This window comes from Lagenorhynchus albirostris, chromosome 7 (assembly GCF_949774975.1).
Source record: "Lagenorhynchus albirostris chromosome 7, mLagAlb1.1, whole genome shotgun sequence".
NCBI lineage: Eukaryota > Metazoa > Chordata > Mammalia > Artiodactyla > Delphinidae > Lagenorhynchus > Lagenorhynchus albirostris.
The window spans coordinates 67988905-68006773 of NC_083101.1; the positions used below are offsets into that span (position 1 = coordinate 67988905).

The following is a 17869-nucleotide window of genomic DNA, read 5'->3' on the forward strand; positions in this document are numbered from 1 at the left end:
AAAACAAATTGTTTTCTCTAGATGGAATTAAATGGCTGGAAAGCACCAAATTTTTTTCTCACTCTTCTCCCCAAACTGCACCCCCTTCCCCTCTTCTTTGAGGATTAGCCCAGGGTACAAACATCCAAAGAGAACCCCTCCACCTTTGTATACAGACCAAGGATTTCAGAGTGTTTCCCAGCTTACAGCTTGGCTTTATGAGGAAAGCCATTTGTCTCAGTCCTGGTCAGTCTCACTTCTGAGGGCCCGAATTGCAGTTAGAAGCTAACATCTTGAGAACGACTACTGTCACCACGTATACAGCCCTCTAAGAGGTGTAAGACCTATGGACTGTGACTCATGGGCGTGGGAATTGCTCCAGAAAGCTGGAAGGAACTTCGTAGGTTTCTGAGGGATTAAACAAAATCAAATGAGACGTGGGTTAAGGCGACATAGAATAAACAGTGAGTACAAGCAGACAGAACTTGGCTGAACCGAGACCCAGACCGCCTCCAGGGTCAGGGGGCGACCCAGGTTTGGATCTGACTTCCCTGGGAAACTGTCCCTTCTCTGCCCCACACTTGGATGCCATTAGGATGTACCAGAACTGCAATGCAGCGTAACCAGCTAAAGGACTGTCTTCCCAGAATGTGTCATCTGCAAGCTCACGGCTTTTGGGGCCAATGTTAAGAAAAGGCAACTGATCTTCAGAAAACTCTTTCACAATGCGCCTTTTTAGTCAATTTCCAAAGGGTATTTGTTTCCTGTGGCTGCCACAGCAAATTACCACAAACATCGTTGCTTAAAACAAGAGAAATCTAATCTCCTACAGTTGTGGAGGCCAGAAGTCCAAAATCAAGGTGTCAGCAGGGCTGTACCCCCTCCATAAAGCTCTGGGAGAGAATCAGTTCCTCGGCCCTTGCAGCGTCTGGTGGCTCCCGGTGTCCCTTGGCTTGTGGCCACATCACTCCAACCTCTGCCTCTGTGGTCACACTGTCTCCTCATTTTCTATGTCCAATCTCCCTCTGCCTTTCTCTTATAAGGGTACATGATGGTATTTAATGCCTACCCAGATAATGCAGGACAATCTCATCTCAAAATCTTTGACTATATCTGTAAACATCCTTTGTCCAAATAAGGTAGCATTCACAAGTTCCAGGGATTTGATATAGATATCTCGGCGGGGAGGGGTGGGGATTTTCAGCCTACCACCCCAAGCATATACTGTGAAAAGAGACATGGCCCTGCAATTAGCTGCTGTGTGGTGAGAAGAGGAAGATGCATGGGGCTCCTTTTCTGAGAGTGTATGGCATCGTCCCTCTCCTCAAGGCTTGACCCTTTGCCCTGACTCTTCTTCCTCTTTCCAGGTGGATGGTGACCTCCTGGTCCGCCTGTACCCGGAGTTGTGGGGGAGGTGTCCAGACCCGCCGAGTGACCTGCCAGAAGCTGAAAGCCTCTGGGATCTCCACTCCTGTGTCCAATGACATGTGCACACAGCTTGCCAAACGGCCAGTCGACACCCAGGCCTGTAACCAACAGCTATGTGTGGAGTGGGCCTTCTCCAGCTGGGGCCAGGTAAGAGGGCTTTTTCTTTTTTAATTTTTATTTTTTATTGAAGTAGAGTTGATTTACAATGTTTCAGGTGTACAGCAGAGTGATTCAGTTGTGCATATATATTTATTCTTTTTCAGATTCTTTTCTATTATAGGTTACTATAAGATATTGAGTTGAGTTCCCTGTGCTATACAGTAGGTCCCTGTCATTTATATAGGGACCATTTATTTCATATATATAGTAGTCTGTATCTGTTAATTCCAAATTTATCCCTCCCCCTTCGTTACCCTTTGTTAGCCATAAGTTTGTTTTTCAAGTCTGTGAGTCTGTTTCTGTTTTGTAAATAAGTTCATTTCTATCATTTTTTTAGATTCCATATATAAGCGATATCATATGATATTTGTCTCCTTCTGACTTCACTTAGTATGATAATCTCTAGCTGCATGCATGTTGCTGCAAATGGCATTATTTCGTTCTTTTTTATGGCTCAGTAGTATTCCATTGTATATATGCACCACATTTTCTTTATCCATTCATCTGTCAATGGACATTAGGGTTGTTTCCATGTCTTGGCTATTGTGAATAGTGCTGCAATGAACATTGGGGTGCATGTGTCTTTTGGGGTTTTTTAAATTAATTTTTATTGGAGTATAGTTGATTTACAATGTTTTATCAGTTTCTGCTATACAGCAAAGTGAATCAGCTACACATATACATATATCCATTCTTTTTTAGATTCTTTTCCCATATAGCTCATTACATAGTATTGAGTAGAGTTCCCTATGATAACAGTAGGCTCTTATTAGTTATCTATTTTATATATAGTAGCATCTATATGTCAATCCCAATCTCCCAGTCTATCCCTCCCCCTCCTTCCCTCCTGGTAACCACAAGTTTGTTCTCCACATCTGTGACTCCATTTCTGTTCTGCATACAAGTTCATTTATACCATTCTTTTAGATTCCACAAATAAGCGATATCATATATTTGTCTTTCCCTGTCTTACTTCACTCAGTATGACAATCTCTGGGTCCATCCATGTTGCTGCAAATGGCATTCTTTCTTTCTTTTTTATGGCTGAGTAATATTCCATTGTATATATGTGCCACATCTTCTTTATCCATTCATCCGTTGATGGACATCTAGGTTGCATCCATGTCCTGGCTGTTGTAAATAGTGCTGCAGTGAACATTGGGGTGCATGTATTGTTTTCTCTGGATATGTGCCCAGGACTGGGATTGCTAGAGCATATTGTAGCTCTATTTTTAGTTTTTTAGGAACCTCCAGACTGTTCTCCATAGTGGCTGTAGCAATTTACATTCCCACCAACAGTGTAAGAGGGTTCCCTTTTCTCCACACCCTCTCCAGCATTTGTTACTTGTAGACTTTTTAATGATGGCCATTCTGACTGGTGTGAGGTGGCACCTCACTATAGTTTTCATTTGCATTTCTCTAATATTTAGTGATGTTGAGCATCTTTTCATGTGCCTATTGGCCATCCATATTTCTTCTTTGGAGAGAGGCCTATTTAGGACTTCTGCCCATTTTTTGGATTGGGTTGTTTGTTTTTTGTTGTTGAGTTGTATGAGCTATTTGTATATTTTGGAAATTAAGCCCTTGTTGGTCGCAGTGTTTGTGAATATTTTCTCCCATTCTGTAGGTTTTTTCCATCTTGTTTATGGTTTACTTTGCCGTGCAAAAGCTTGTGAGTTTGATTAGGTCCCATTTGTTTATTTTTGTATTTATTTCTATTGCCTTGGGAGATGGAACTAAGAAAACATTTGTACAATTTATGTCAGAGAATGTTTTGCCTATGTTCTCTTCTAGGAGTTTTATGGTATCGTGTCTTATGTTTTAAGTCTTTAAGCCATTTTGAGTTTGTTTTTGCGTATGGTGAGAGGGTGTGTTTTAACTCCATCCATTTACATGCAGCTGTCCAACTTGCCCAGCACCATTTGCTGAAAGAGACTGTCTTTTGCCCATTCTATATTCTTGCCTCCTTTGTCGAAGATTAACTGACCTTAGGTGTGTGGGCTTATTTCTGGGCTCTCTATTCTGTTCCATTGATCCACTGTTTTTGTGCCAATACCATGCTGTTTTGATTACTGTAGCTTTGTGGCATTGTCTGAAGTCTGGGAGGGTTTTGCCTCCTGCTTTGTTCTTTATCTTCAGAATTGTCTTGGCAATTCTAGGTCTTTTAGGGTACCATGTAAATTTTAAGATTATATGTTCTAGTTCTGTGAAATATGCCATGAGTAATTTGATATGGATCTCATTAAATCTGTAGATGGCTTTGGGTAGTATGGCCATTTTAACAATATTAATTCTTCCAATACAAGAGCACGGGATATCTTTCCATTTCTTTGAGTCATCTTTAATTTCCTTTATTAATGTTTTATAGGTCTCAGCGAATAAGTCTTTCACCTCCTTGGTGAGGTTTATTCCTAAGTATTTTCTTTTGGGGGTTGTGATTTTAAAAGGTATTGTTTCTTTTACATTCCCTTTGATATTTTGTTGTTGGTGTAAAGAAATGCAACAGATTTCTGTATGTTAATCTTGTATCCTGCTACCTTGCTGAATTTGTCAGTTCTAGTAGTTTTTGTATGGAGTCTTTAGGGTTTTCTATATATAGTATCATATCGTCTGCATATAATGACAGTTTTAGCTCCCTTCCAATTTGGATACCTTTTTATTTTTAAGATTTCTTTTGATGTGGACCATTTTTAAAGTCTTTATTGAATTTTGTTAAAATATTGCTTCTGTTTTATGTTTCGGTTCTTTGGCCATGAGGCACATGGGATCTTCGCTTCCTGACCAGGTTTCAAACCTGCACCCGCTGAGTTGGAAGGTGAAGTCTTAACCACTGGATTGCCAGGGAAGTCCCCCCAATTTGGATACCTTTTATTTCTTTTTCTTGTCTGATTGCTGTGGCTAGGACTTCCAATACTATGTTGAATAGAAGAAGTGAGAGTGGGCATCCTTGTCTTGTTCCAGATTTTAGCAGAAAGGCTTTCAGCTTTTCACCATTGAGTATTATATTGTCTGTGGGTTTGTCATAAATAGCTTTTATTATCTGGAGATATGTTCACTCTATACCCACTTTGGTAAGAGGTTTTTTTTTTTTATCATGAATGGGTGTTGAATTTTGTCAAATGCTTTTTCTGCATCTACTGTGATGATCATGTGTTTTTTGTCTTTTGTTTATGTGGTGTTATCACATTGATTGATTTTATATGCTGAACCATCCTTGTGAACTTGGGATGTATCCCACTTGGTCATGGTGTTACGATATTTTTTATGTGTTGCTGGATTCAGTTTGCTAATATTTTGTTGAGAATTTGTGCATCTATATTCATCAAAGATATTGGCCTGTAATTTTCCTTTTTGGTGGTGTCTTTGCTAGACATTGGTCTTTTAAAGAAATTTCTCCAGTGACTCTAAGTCAATTGCTCAGGAGAGGGATCTAAACATGGGCATGTTTTAGAAGCCACTCAAGTGATTCTAATGTGCAGTCAGGGTAGAGAACCATTGTTCCAGGCCAAGAAGAGTTGAAGCCTAGCTGCTACCAGCAACTCCTTTCTCAGTTCCCTGTTGGAGGTTAACCAAAAAAGTCCCAGGTTAGCTCAAGAGAGAGAATAAATGGGGGCTCAGCTGGACGGAGGGAGGAACCACAGTAACTCTCCATTTGGAGAGGAAATTTTATGTTTTAGTTATAACTGAAAAGAAAGACCAACACAAACTGCACATTCTTCATTAGGAAGAGCAAACCTGAGCCGTGACACACACCAGGCCATGACAGAAGCAGCCAAGGGTGCAGTGTGCGGTGCTGTCATCATTTCTGGGCCAGGTCATTGTTTCTGGGCCAGGTGGGACTCAACACAAGTCAGGAACTCCCATTTGTAATTAGAGGCCTAGATTTTGCCCAGTGCAGGTAGACAGGGCCTCTATTTAGACAAAGCATAGTTGTCCTATTCATCATCTGACTCCTTCTCTGTTTTAGAATGTTGTTGGCACCAAAAAAAAAAAAAAAAAAAAAAATCTGGTGTGGTGCTTGAGGGAAATGATATAATTGTATATACTCTGTTTTTCCTAAAGTCTGGGTTCAAAACTTACTGGAGACCTACTGAGCATCTAAGAGCTGCCTGCCAGGACCGATTATCAGCTGGTACCTACCAACTATGTGGGAACAACTGTTGTGGTTTGTCAGAGGCCCGTGCTAATTGGTAGGATAACTGTTTTGATTGGTCAGGCATAATTTCCGAATGGTCAGTATCTGAAACATACCATTAAGCTTGGCCTGTGAGGACATGCCAAAGCAACCACACAGCTCAAAATTATTTGTGTAACTCTATGAAATAGTGTGACTGAATGCTTGGGGGCAGTTGGCAACTTGAACTTATTGGAACTGGTATCTACACATTACTGCATTCATGTTCCCTCATCCCAACCCTGAAGTGTGTTATTTGGAAAACAATCACTTGGAACATCCTATTAAGTTAACACACTGTGGTCATCTCTAATGAAGATGAAATGTTATTTGGGGAAAATGTGACCACAGAATTCATTTGCAACTTATAAGCCATTTGTGTCCCAGGTGAGCCTGGGAATGATGCTCAACACTGGCAAATCAATATGCTCAGCCAGAGGCTACTTTTTGGGGCCTCTACCAACCCCCCCTTATTTCCAGTGACCTAATACATGTGCTTCTTAGTCAAAGAGGCATGAGCTCCCCCTTGCTCCCATGCCTGGGAGATATCATCTTTCTCCTACCTGGAAAAGCCCACTTCTGATAGCTCTCATTCCGCCCAAGGCAGCTCTGCTTCTAGGCCCTCAAGGCTTACTGGCAGTTTGTGAAATTACAATTGGGAACAGATCTGGCTACACGTGGGAGATGTTTCTGCATTGTATCACTGAAGTCACTCAAGGGCATATACGTGCACACTGATCATGCTGAGAGATTATTTTTCCTAAAAGACAGAAAAATAGGTCTTTCCTCCTTCCTTCGTCTCTAACACTCTTCACCCCCTTCTTCTTTCTTCTAGAACCCTCTAGGCAAGTTTGTCTCAAGCTTTAATGTGAACCACCTATGGATCTTGTTAAAAATGCAAATTCTCATCTAGTGAGTCTGGAATAGAGCTTTGGATGCTGAATTTTTTTTAATGGAAGTATAGTTGATTTAGTTTCAGGTGTACAGCAAAGTGATTCAGTTATACATATTTTTCAGATTATTTTCCTTTATAGGTTATTACAAAATATTGAGTATAGTCCCCTGTGCTATACAGTAGGTCCTTGTTGGTTATCTATTCTATATATAGTATGTGTTTATGTTAATCTCAAACTCCTAAGTTATCCCTGCCCCCTCTTTCCCCTTTGGTAACCATAAGTTTCTTTTCTATGTCTGAGGATCTATTTCTGTTTTGTATATAAGTTCATTTGTATAATTTTTTTTAGATTCCACATATAAGCAATATCATATGATATTTGTTGTTCTCTGTCTGGCTTACTTCACTCAGTATGACAACCTCTGGGTCCCTCCATGTTGCTGCAAATGGCATTATTTCCTTCCTTTTTATGGCTAAGTAGTATTCCATTGATAAATATACCACATCTTCTTTATTCATTCCTCTGTCAATAGACATTTAGGTTGCTTCCAGGTCTTGGCTATTGTAAATAGTGCTGCAATGAACACTGGGGTGCATGTATCTTTTCCAACTATGGTTTTCTCCGGATATATGGCCAGGAGTGGGATTGCAGAATCATATGGTAGCTGTATTTTTAGTTTTTTAAGGAACCTTCATACTGTTCTCCATAGTGGCTGCATCAATTTACATTCCCACTGACAGTTGTAGGAGGATTCTTCTTTCTCCACTCTCTCCAGTATTTATTATCTGTAGACTTTTTGATGATGGCCTTTCTGACCAGTGTGAGGTGACACCTCATTGTAGTTTTGATTTGCACTTCTCTAATAATCAGTGATGTTGAGCATCCTTTCATGTGCCTTTTGGCCATATGTATATCTTCTTTGGAGAAATATCTATTTAGATCTTCTGTCCATTTTTTCATTGGGTTGTTTTTTTGATATTGAGCTCTATGAGCTGTTCCTATATTTTAGAGATTAATCCCTTGTCAGTTGTATCACTTGCAAATATTTTCTCCCATTCTGTAGGTTGCCTTTTCGTTTTGTTTATGGTTTCCTTTGCTATGCAAATGCTTTTAAGTTTAACTAGGTCCCATTTGTTTTTGGTTTTATTTCCATTACTCTAGGTGGTGTATCCAAAAAGATATTGCTGTGATTTATGTCAAAGAGTGTTCTGCCTATGTTTTCCTCTAGCAGTTTTATAGGATCCAGTGTTACATTTAGGTCTTTAATCCATTTTGAGTTTATTTTGTGTGTGTGGTGTTAGAGAGTGTTCTAATTTCATTCTTTGACATGTAGCTGTCCAGTTTTCCCAGCACAACTTATTGAAGAGACTGTCTTTTCTCCATTGTATAGTCTTGCCTCCTTTGTCATAGATTAATTGACCATAGGTGCGTGGGTTTATTTCTGGGCTTTCTATCCTGTTCCATTGATCTATATTTGTTTTTCTGCCACTACCATACTGTTTTGATTACTGTAGCTTTGTAGTATAGTCTGAAGTCAGGGAGCCTGATTCCTCTATTGGATGCTGAATTTTTAACTGAATTATTTTTATAATTCACATTATATTAGTTTTAGGAGTACAACATAATGATTTGATATTTGTATATATTTCAAAATGATCACCACAATACGTCTAATTAATATCCTTCAGTATACAATTACTAAAAACATTTTTTCTTCTGATGAGAACTTTTAAGATCTATTTAACTTCCAAATATGCAATACTGTATTATTAACTATAGTCATCATGCTGTATATTACATCTCCATGACTTACTTATTTTATAGCTTGAAGCTTGTACCTTTTGATCCCCTTAACTATTTTACCCACCCCCTGACTATGACAACCACCAATCTGTTCTCTGTATCTATTTTGTTGGTTTTGTTTAGATTCCACATATAAATGAGACCATATGGTATCTGTCTTTCTCTGGCATATTTTACTTAGCATGATGTCCTCAGGTCCATTAGTGTTGCCACAATGGCAAGATTTTTTTTTTATTGCTGATTAATATTCCTGTGTGTGTATATACACATATCATTTTCTTTATCAGTTTATCCATTGATGGACACTTAGGTTGGCTGCATATCTTGGCTATTGTAAATAATGCTGTAATGAACATGGGGGTGCACATATCTTTTCAAATTAGTGTTTTTATTTTCTTCAGGTAAATACCCAGAAGTGGAATTGCTGGTTCATTTTTAATTTTTAATTTTTTTGAGGCTCCTCCATACTGTTTTCCAAAGTGGGTACATCTATTTACATTCCCACCAACAGTTCACAGGGGTTCCCTTTTCTCCACATCCTCACCAACACTTATTTCTTGGCTTTCTGATAATGGCCATCCTAACAGGTGTGAGGTGATATCTCACTGTGGTTTTGATATGCATTTCCCTCATGATTAGTGATGTTGAGTACCTTATTTTTTTCATGTGCCTGTTGGTGATTTGCATGTCTTCTTCAAAAAAATGTCTATTCAGATCCTCTGCCCCTTTTTAAATTGGATTTTTTTTCTATTGAGTTATATGAGTTCTTTATATGCTTTAGATAGTAAACCTTTATCAGATATATGATTTGCAAATATTTTCTCCCATTCAATAAGTTGCCTTCTCATTTTATTGAAGGTTTTCTTTGCTGTGCAAAAGCTTTTTAGTTTGATACAGTTCCACTTCTTTATTTTTGCTTTAAAAATAATCATCCCTAAAATCAATGTCAAGGAGCTTACCACCTATGTTTTCTTCTAGCAGTTTTCTGGTTTCAGGTTTTCTGTCAAGTCTTTAATCCATTTTGAGTTAATTTTTGTGTATGGTATAAGGTAGTGGTTCAGTTTCATTCTTTTGCATGTGACTGTCAAGTTTCCCCAACATTTATTGAGACTGTCCTTTCCCCACTGTATACTCTTGGCTCCTTTGTTGTAAATTAATTGACCATATATGCGTGGGTTTATTTCTGGGCTCTTCTGTTCAATATATGTGTGTCTGTTTTTATGCAAAACTATACTGTGATTACTGTAATTTTTTATCACTAGTATAGTTTGAAGTCAGTGATGCCTCCAGTGTTTTCTTTCTAAAGATTGCTTTGACTATTTGGGGTCTTTTGTGATTCCATATAAATTTTAGGATTGTTTATTCTATTTCTGTGAAAAATGCCATTGGAATTTTGATAGGGATTGTAGTGAATCGGTAGACTGCTTTGAGTAGTATGGACACTGTAACAATACTGATTCTTTCAATCTATGAGCATGGAATATCTTTCCATTTGTTTTTGTCATCCTCAATTTCTTTCATTAATAAGTCTTCAGTGTATAGGTCTTTCATCTCCTTCATTAAATTTATTCCTGGGTATTTTATTCTTTTTGGTGTAATTTTAAATGGGATTGTTTTCTTAATTTCCCTTTCTGAGAGTCTGTTATTAATGTATAGAAATGCAATTGATTTTTGTGTGTTGATTTTGTATTCTGCAACTTTACTCAATTTATTAGTTCTAACAGTTTTTTTGGTGGTGGTCTTTAGGATTTTCTATAAATAGTATCATGTCTTCTGCAAATAGTGACAGTTTTACTTCTTCCCTTCCAACCTGGATGCCTTCTTTTTTTTTTTCCTTGCCTATTTGCTCTTGCAAAGACAATACTATGTTGAATAAAAGTGGCAAGAGTGGGCATCCTTGTCTTGTTCCTGATCTTAGGGGAAAAGCTTTCAGCTTTCCACTTTTGAGTATGATGTTAGTTGCGGACTTGTCATATATGACCTTTATTATGTTAAGGTACACTCTGTCTACATACACTTTGTTAAGAGTTTTTATCATAAACAGATGCTGAATTTTGTCAAATGCTTTTTCTCCACCTATTGAGATGATCAAATGATTTTTATCCTTCATTTTGTTAATGTGGTATATCACATGTTGATTGCTTTGTGGATACTGAACCGTCATTGCATTCCTGGACCAAGTCTCATTTTATCATGGTCTTTGATCCTTTTAGTGTATTGTTGAATTTGCTTTGCTAATATTTTATTGAGGATTTTTGCATCTATGTTCATCAGGGATATTGGGCTGTAATTTTCTTTTCTGCATCACCCTTGTCTGGTTTTTAGTTTCAGGGTAATGCTGGCCTCATAAAATGAGTTTGGAAGAGTTCCCTCCTCTTTTATTTTTTGGAGGAGTTCGAGAAGAATTGATATTAATTCTTCTTTGAATGTTTGGTAGAATTCCTAAGTGAAGCTGTCTGGTCCTGGACTTCTGCTTGTTGGGTGGTTTTTGATTACTGACTCAATCTCCTTACTTGTATTGGTCTGTTCAGATTTTCTATTTCACCGTGATTCAGTCTGGGTAGGTTATATGTTTCTAGGAATTTATCCATGTCTTCTAGGTTGTCTAATTTGTTGGTGTATAATTGTTCAGAGTAGTCTCTATGATACTTGTATTTCTGTGGTATCAGTTGTTATAGTTCCTCTTTCATTTCTGATTTTATTTGAGTCCTCTGTCTCTTTTGCTTGGTGAGTCTAACTAAGGCTTATAAATTTTGTTTATCTTTTCAAAGAATCAGCTTTTTGTTTCATTGATCTCTTCTGTTGGCTTTTTAGTCTCTATTTCTGCTCTAAAATTTGTTATTGTTCTCCCTTCTACTAATTTTGACCTTCATTTATTCTTCTTTTTCTATTTCCTTGAGGTGTAAAGTTAGGTTGTTTGAGACTTTTGTTTCTTGAGGTAGGCAGTTATCACTGTGAACTTCCCTCTCAGAACTGTTTTTGCTGTAGGCCACAAGTTTTGGTATGTAATATTCCCATTTTCATTTGTCTCAAAATATTTTATTTCTCTTTTGACCCATTGAATGTTCAGTAGCATGTTGTTTAATCTCCACATATTTGCAAATTTTCCAGTTTCCTTCTTGAAATTGATTTCTAGTTTCATACTATTGAGGTCAGAAATGCATCTTGATATCATTTCTATCTTAAATTTATTAAGATTTGTTTTTTGGCCTGTCATATGATCTATCCTAGGAAGCATTCCATGTGCACTTGAGAAGACTGTGTGTTCTGTTGCTGTTGGATGGAATGTTCTATATATATCTGTTAAATTCATCTGGTCTAACATATTGTTTAAAAAGCTGATGTTTCTTTATTGATTCTCTGTCTGGATGATCTATCCATTGATATAAGTGGGGTATTAAAGCCCCCTGCTATTTTTATATTGCTGCCTATTTCTCCTCTTAGGTCTGTTAATATTTGGCTTTATATATTTAGGTGCTCCTATGTTGGGAGCATAAATATTTACAAATGTTATATCCTCTTGTGGATTGACCCCTTTATCATTATGTAGTTCCCTTGTCTCTTATACCAGAAAAATTAGACTGTTAAACAAAAACTGTCATAAGTATAGCTACCCCCAGTTTCTTTTGGGCTCCATTTGCATGAAATATCTTTTTATATATCTTTTATCCCTTCATTTTCAGTTTGTGTGTTCTTACGTTTGAAGGGAGTCTCTTGTAAGCAGCATATACATGGGTTTTGTTTTTTCTATCCATTCAGCTACTCTGTCTTTTGAATTGAGAATTTAGTCCATTTACCTTTAAAGATATATTGGTATGTATGTACTTAATGCTTTCTGGCTGTTTTGTAGTCCTCTCTGTTCCTTTCTTCTGCTACTGCTTTCTTCCTTTGTGGTTTGATGACTTTCTTAAGTGGTATGCTTATATTCCATTTTTTTATTTTTTGTGATTATATTTTGGCTTTGTGGTTACTATGAGGCTTATATATTATACAGTATATCCCTAACAGTCTATTTTAAATTGATAAAAACTTAAGTTTGTTGTAAACTTAAACCATTCTAAAGCTTAACATTTTTACTCTTACCCCTTCCCCATGTTTTATGATTTTGATGTCACATTTTATATCTTTTTATCTTGTGTATCCTTAAAGAATTATTGTAATAGTAGTTATTTTTACCACGTTTGTCTTCTTACCTTCATACTAGCTTTATAAGTGATTAATCCACTACATGTTCTGTATATTTACCTTTCTATTGAGGTTTATCTTTTCTTGTTACTAATTATTGCCCTTTCTATTCAGCTTAAAGAAGTCCCTTTAACAATTCTAGTAAGGCTGGTTTAGTAGTGATAACTCCCTTGCCTTCTGCTTATCTGGAAAACTCTTTCTCTCTCCAATTTTTTTTTTCTGGTGATGCTTTATTTATATATATTTTTTCATTTTTAAATTTTACTTTATTACTTTTTTACATAGTAGGTTCTTATTAGTCATCAATTATAAACACATCAGTGTATACATATCAATCCTAATTGCCCAATTCATCACACCACCATCCCCATGCCCCACGACTTTCCCCCCTTGGTGTGCATACGTTTGTTCTCTACATCTGTGTCTCAACTTCTGCCCTGCAAACTGGTTCATCAGCACCATTTTTCTAGGTTCCACATACATGCATTAATATACGATATTTGTTTTACTCTTTCTCACTTACTTCACTCTGTATGAGTCTCTAGATCCATCCACGTCTCAACAAATGACCCAATTTCGTTCCTTTTTATGGCTGAGTAATATTCCATTGTATATATGTACCACATCTTCTTTATCCATTCGTCTGTCGATGGGCATTTAGGTTGCTTCCATGACCTGGCTATTGTAAACAGTGCTGCAATGAACATTGGGGTGCATGTGTCTTTTTGAATTATGGTTTTCTCTGGGTATATGCCCAGTAGTGGGATTGTTGGATCATATGGTAATTCTATTTTTAGTTTTTTAAGGAACCTCCATACAGGTCTCCATAGTGGCTCTATCAATTTACATTCCCACCAACAGTGCAAGAGGGTTCACTTTTCTCCACACCCTCTCCAGCATTTGCTGTTTGTAGATTTTCTGATGATGCCCATTCTAACTGGTGTGACGTGATACCTCATTGTAGTTTTGATTTGCATTTCTCTAATAATTAGTGATGTTGAGCAGCTTTTCATGTTCTTCTTCTTCAGTATGTCTTCTTTGGAGAAATGTCTATTTAGGTCTTCTGCCCATTTTTGGATTGGGTTGTTTGTTTCTTTAATATTGAGCTTCATGAGCTGTTTATATATTTTGGAGATTAATCCTTTGTCCGTTGACTCGTTTGCAAATATTTTCTCCCATTCTGAGGGTTCTCTTTTCATCTTGTTTATGGTTTCCTTTGCTGTGCAAAAGCTTTGAAGTTTCATTAGGTCCCATTTGTTTATTTTTGTTTTTATTTCCATTACTGTAGGAGGTGGATCAAAAAAGATCTTGCTGTGACTTATGTCAGAGAGTGTTCTTCCTATGTTTTCCTCTAAGAATTTTATAGTGTCTGGTCTTACATTTAGGTCTCTAATCCATTTTGAGTTTATTTTTGTGTTTGGTGTTAGGAAGTGTTCTAATTTCATTCTTTCACATGTAGCTGTCCAGTTTTCCCAGCACCACTTATTGAAGAGACTGTCTTTTCTCCATTGTATATCTTTGCCTCCTTTGTCATAGATTACTTGACCATAGGTGCGTGGGTTTATCTCTGGGTTTTCTGTCTTGTTCCATTGATCTATGTTTCTGTTTTTGTGCCAGTACCATATGGCCTTGATTACTGTAGGTCTGTAGTATAGTCTGAAGTCAGGGAATCTGATTCCTCCAGCTCCGTTTATTCTCCTCAAGACTGCTATGGCTATTCGGGGTCTTTTGTGTCTCCATACAAGTTTTAAGATTTTTTGTTCTAGTTCTGTAAAAAATGCCATTGCTAATTTGATAGGGATTGCATTGAACCTGTAGATTGCTTTGGGTGGTACAGTCATTTTCACAATATTGATTCTTCCATTGCAAGAACATGGTATATCTCTGCATCTGTTCGTATCATCTTTAATTTCTTTCATCAGTGTCTTATAGTTTTCTACATTCAAGTCTTTTGTCTCCCTAGCTAGGTTTATTCATAGGTATTTTATTCTTTTTGTTGCAGTGGTAAATGGGAATATTTCCTTAATTTCTCTTTCACATTTTCGTCTTTATTGCACAGGAATGCCAGAGATTTCTGTGCATTAATTTTGTATCCTGCAACTTTACCAAATTCACTGATTAGCTCTAGTAGTTTTCTGGTGGCATTTTTAGGATTCTCTATGTATAGTATCATTTCATCTGCAAACAGTGACAGCTTTACTTCTTCTTTTCCGATTTGGATTCCTTTTATTTCCTTTTCTTCTCTGATTGCTGTGGCTAAAACTTCCAAAACTATGTTGAATAATCGTGGTGAGAGTGGACATCCTTGTCTTGTTCCTGATCTTAGAGGAAATGCTTTCAGTTTTCCACCATTGAGAATGATGTTTGCTGTGGTTTGTCATATATGGCCTTTATTATGTTGAGGTAGGTTCCCTCTATGCCCAGTTTCTGGAGAGTTTTTATCATAAATGGGTGTTGAATTTTGTCAAAAGCTATTTCTGCATCTATTGAGATGATCATATGGTTTTTATTCTTCAATTTGTTAATATGGTGTATCACATTGATTGATTTGCGTATATTGGAGAATCCTTGCATCCCTGGGATAAATCCCACTTGGTCATGGTGCATGATCCTTTTAATGTGCTGTTGGATTCTGTTTGCTAGTATTTTGTTGAGGATTTTTGCATCTATATTCATCAGTGATATTGGTCTGTAATTTTCCTTTATTGTAGTATCTTTGGTCTTGGTATCAGGGTGATGGTGGCATCATAGAATGAGTTTGGGAGTGTTCCTTCCTCTGCAATTTTTTGGAAGAGTTTGAGAAGGATGGGTGTTAGCTCTTCTCTAAATGTTTGATAGAATTCACCTATGAAGCCATCTGGTCCTGAACTTTTTTTGTTGGAAGATATTTAATCACAGTTTCAATTTCATTACATTTGATTGGTCTGTTCATATTTTCTATTTCTTCCTGGTTCAGTCTTGGAGGTTATAACTTTCTATGAATTTGTCCATTTCTTCCAGGTTGTCCATTTCATTGGCATAGAGTTGCTTGTAGTAGTCTCTTAGGATGCTTTGTATTTCTGCGGTGTCTGTTGTAACTTCTCCTTTTTCATCTCTATTTTATTGATGAGTCCTCTCGCTCTTTTGCTTGATGTGTCTGGCTAATGGTTTATCAATTTTGTTTATCTTCTCAAAGAACCAGCTTTTAGTTTTATTGATCTTCGCTATGCTTTTGTTTCTATTTCATTTATTTCTGCTCTGATCTTTATAATTTCTTCCCTTCTGCTAACTTTGGGGTTTTTAAATTCTTCTTTAGTTCCTTTAGGTGTAAGGTGAGATTGTTTATTTGAGATTTTTCTTGTTTCTCGAGGTAGGCTTGTATAGCTATAATCTTCCCTCTTAGAACTGCTTTCGCTGCATCCCATAGGTTTTGGATCGTTATGTTTTCTTTGTCATTTGTCTCTAGGTATTTTTTGATTTCCTCTTTGATTTCTTCAGTGATCTCTTGGTTATTTAGTAACGTATTGTTTAGCCTCCATGTGTTTGTGTTTTTTACATTTTTTTTCCTGTAATTCATTTCTAATGTCATAGCGTTGTGGTCAGAAAAGATGCTTGATATGATTTCAATTTTTCTTAAATTTACTGATGCTTGATTTGTGACCCAAGATGTGATCTCTCCTGGAGAATGTTCCGTGTGCATTTGAGAAGAAAGTGTAATCTGCTGTTTTTGGATGGAATGTCCTATAAATATCAATTAAATCTGTCTGGTCTATTGTGTCATTTAAAGCTTCTGTTTCCATATTTATTTTCATTTTGGATGATCTGTCCATCGGTGTAAGTGAGGTGTTAAAGTAACCCCACTATTATTGTGTTACTGCTGATTTCCTCTCTTATAGCTGTTAGCAGTTGCCTTATGTATTGAGGTGCTCCTATGTTGGGTGCATATATATTTATAATTGTTATATTTTCTTCTTGGATTGATCCTAGATCATTATGTAGTGTCCTTCCTTGTCTCTTGTTACATTCTTTATTTTAAAGTCTATTTTATCTGATATGTGTATTGCTACTCCAGCTTTGTTTTGATTTCCATTTGCATGGAATATCTTTTTCCATCCCCTCACTTTCAGTCTGTATGTGTCCCTAGGTCTGAAGTGGGTCTCTTATAGACAGCATATATATATGGGTCTTGTTTTTGTATCCATTCAGCAAGCCTGTGTCTTTTGGTTGGAGCATTTAATCCATTCATGCTTAAGGTAGTTATCGATATGTATCTTCCTATGACCATTTTCTTAATTGTTTTGGGTTTGTTTTTGTAGGTCCTTTTCTTCTCTTGTGTTTCCCACTTAGAGCAGTTCCTTTAGCATTTGTTGTAGAGCTGGTTTGGTGGTGCTGAATTCTCTTAGCTTTTGCTTGGCTGTAAAGCTTTTGATTTCTCCATGGAATCTCAATGAGATCCTTGCTGGGTAGAGTAATCTTGGTTGTAGGTTCTTCCCTTTCATCACTTTAAGTATATCATGCCACTCCCTTCTGGATTGTAGAGTTTCTGCTGAGAAATCAGCTGTTAACCTTATGGGAGTTCCCTTGTATGTTATTTGTCGTTTTTCCCTTGCTGCTTTCAATAATTTTTCTTTGTCTTTAATTTTTGCCAATTTGATTACTATGTGTCTTGGCATGTTTCTCCTTGGGTTTATCCTGTATGGGACTCTCTGCACTTCCTGGACTTGGGTGGCTCTATTTCCTTTCCCACGTTAGGGGAGTTTTTGACTATAATCTCTTCAAATATTTTCTCTGGTTCTTTCTCTCTCTCTTCTCCTTCTGGGACCCCTATAATGTGAATGTTGTTGCATTTAATATTTTCCCAGAGGTCTCTTAGGCTGTCTTCATTTCTTTTCATTCTTTTTTCTTTACTCTATTCCGCAGCAGTGAATTCCACCCTTCTGTCTTCCAGGTCACTTATCCGTTCTTCTGCCTCAGTTATTCTGCTATTGATTCCTTCTAGTGAAGTTCTCATTTCAGTTATTGTATTGTTCATCGCTGTTTGTTTGTTCTTTAATTCTTCTAGGTCTTTGTTAAACATTTCTTGCATCTTCTCAATCTTTGCCTCCATTCGTTTTCCAAGGTCCTGGATCATCTTCACTGTCGTTATTCTGAATTCTTTTTCTGGAAGGTTGCCTGTCTCCACTTCATTTCGTTGTTTTTCTGGGGTTTTATCTTGTTCCTTCATCTGGTACATAGCCCTCTTCCTTTTCATCTTGTCTATCTTTCT

At 37.1% G+C, this 17869-nt stretch overlaps 1 protein-coding gene across 2 annotated transcripts in view; it reads left to right on the top strand.

Moving 5' to 3' along the window:
* Window positions 1-17869, top strand: part of ADAMTSL1 (ADAMTS like 1) — a 1031718-nt gene that overhangs the window by 990395 nt on the left and 23454 nt on the right. For both annotated transcript variants that reach the window (XM_060155110.1, XM_060155111.1), the window contains one exon: window positions 1347-1554. In XM_060155110.1, coding sequence (XP_060011093.1) covers window positions 1347-1554 — 208 coding nt within the window. The remainder of the gene's footprint in view (window positions 1-1346; window positions 1555-17869) is intronic.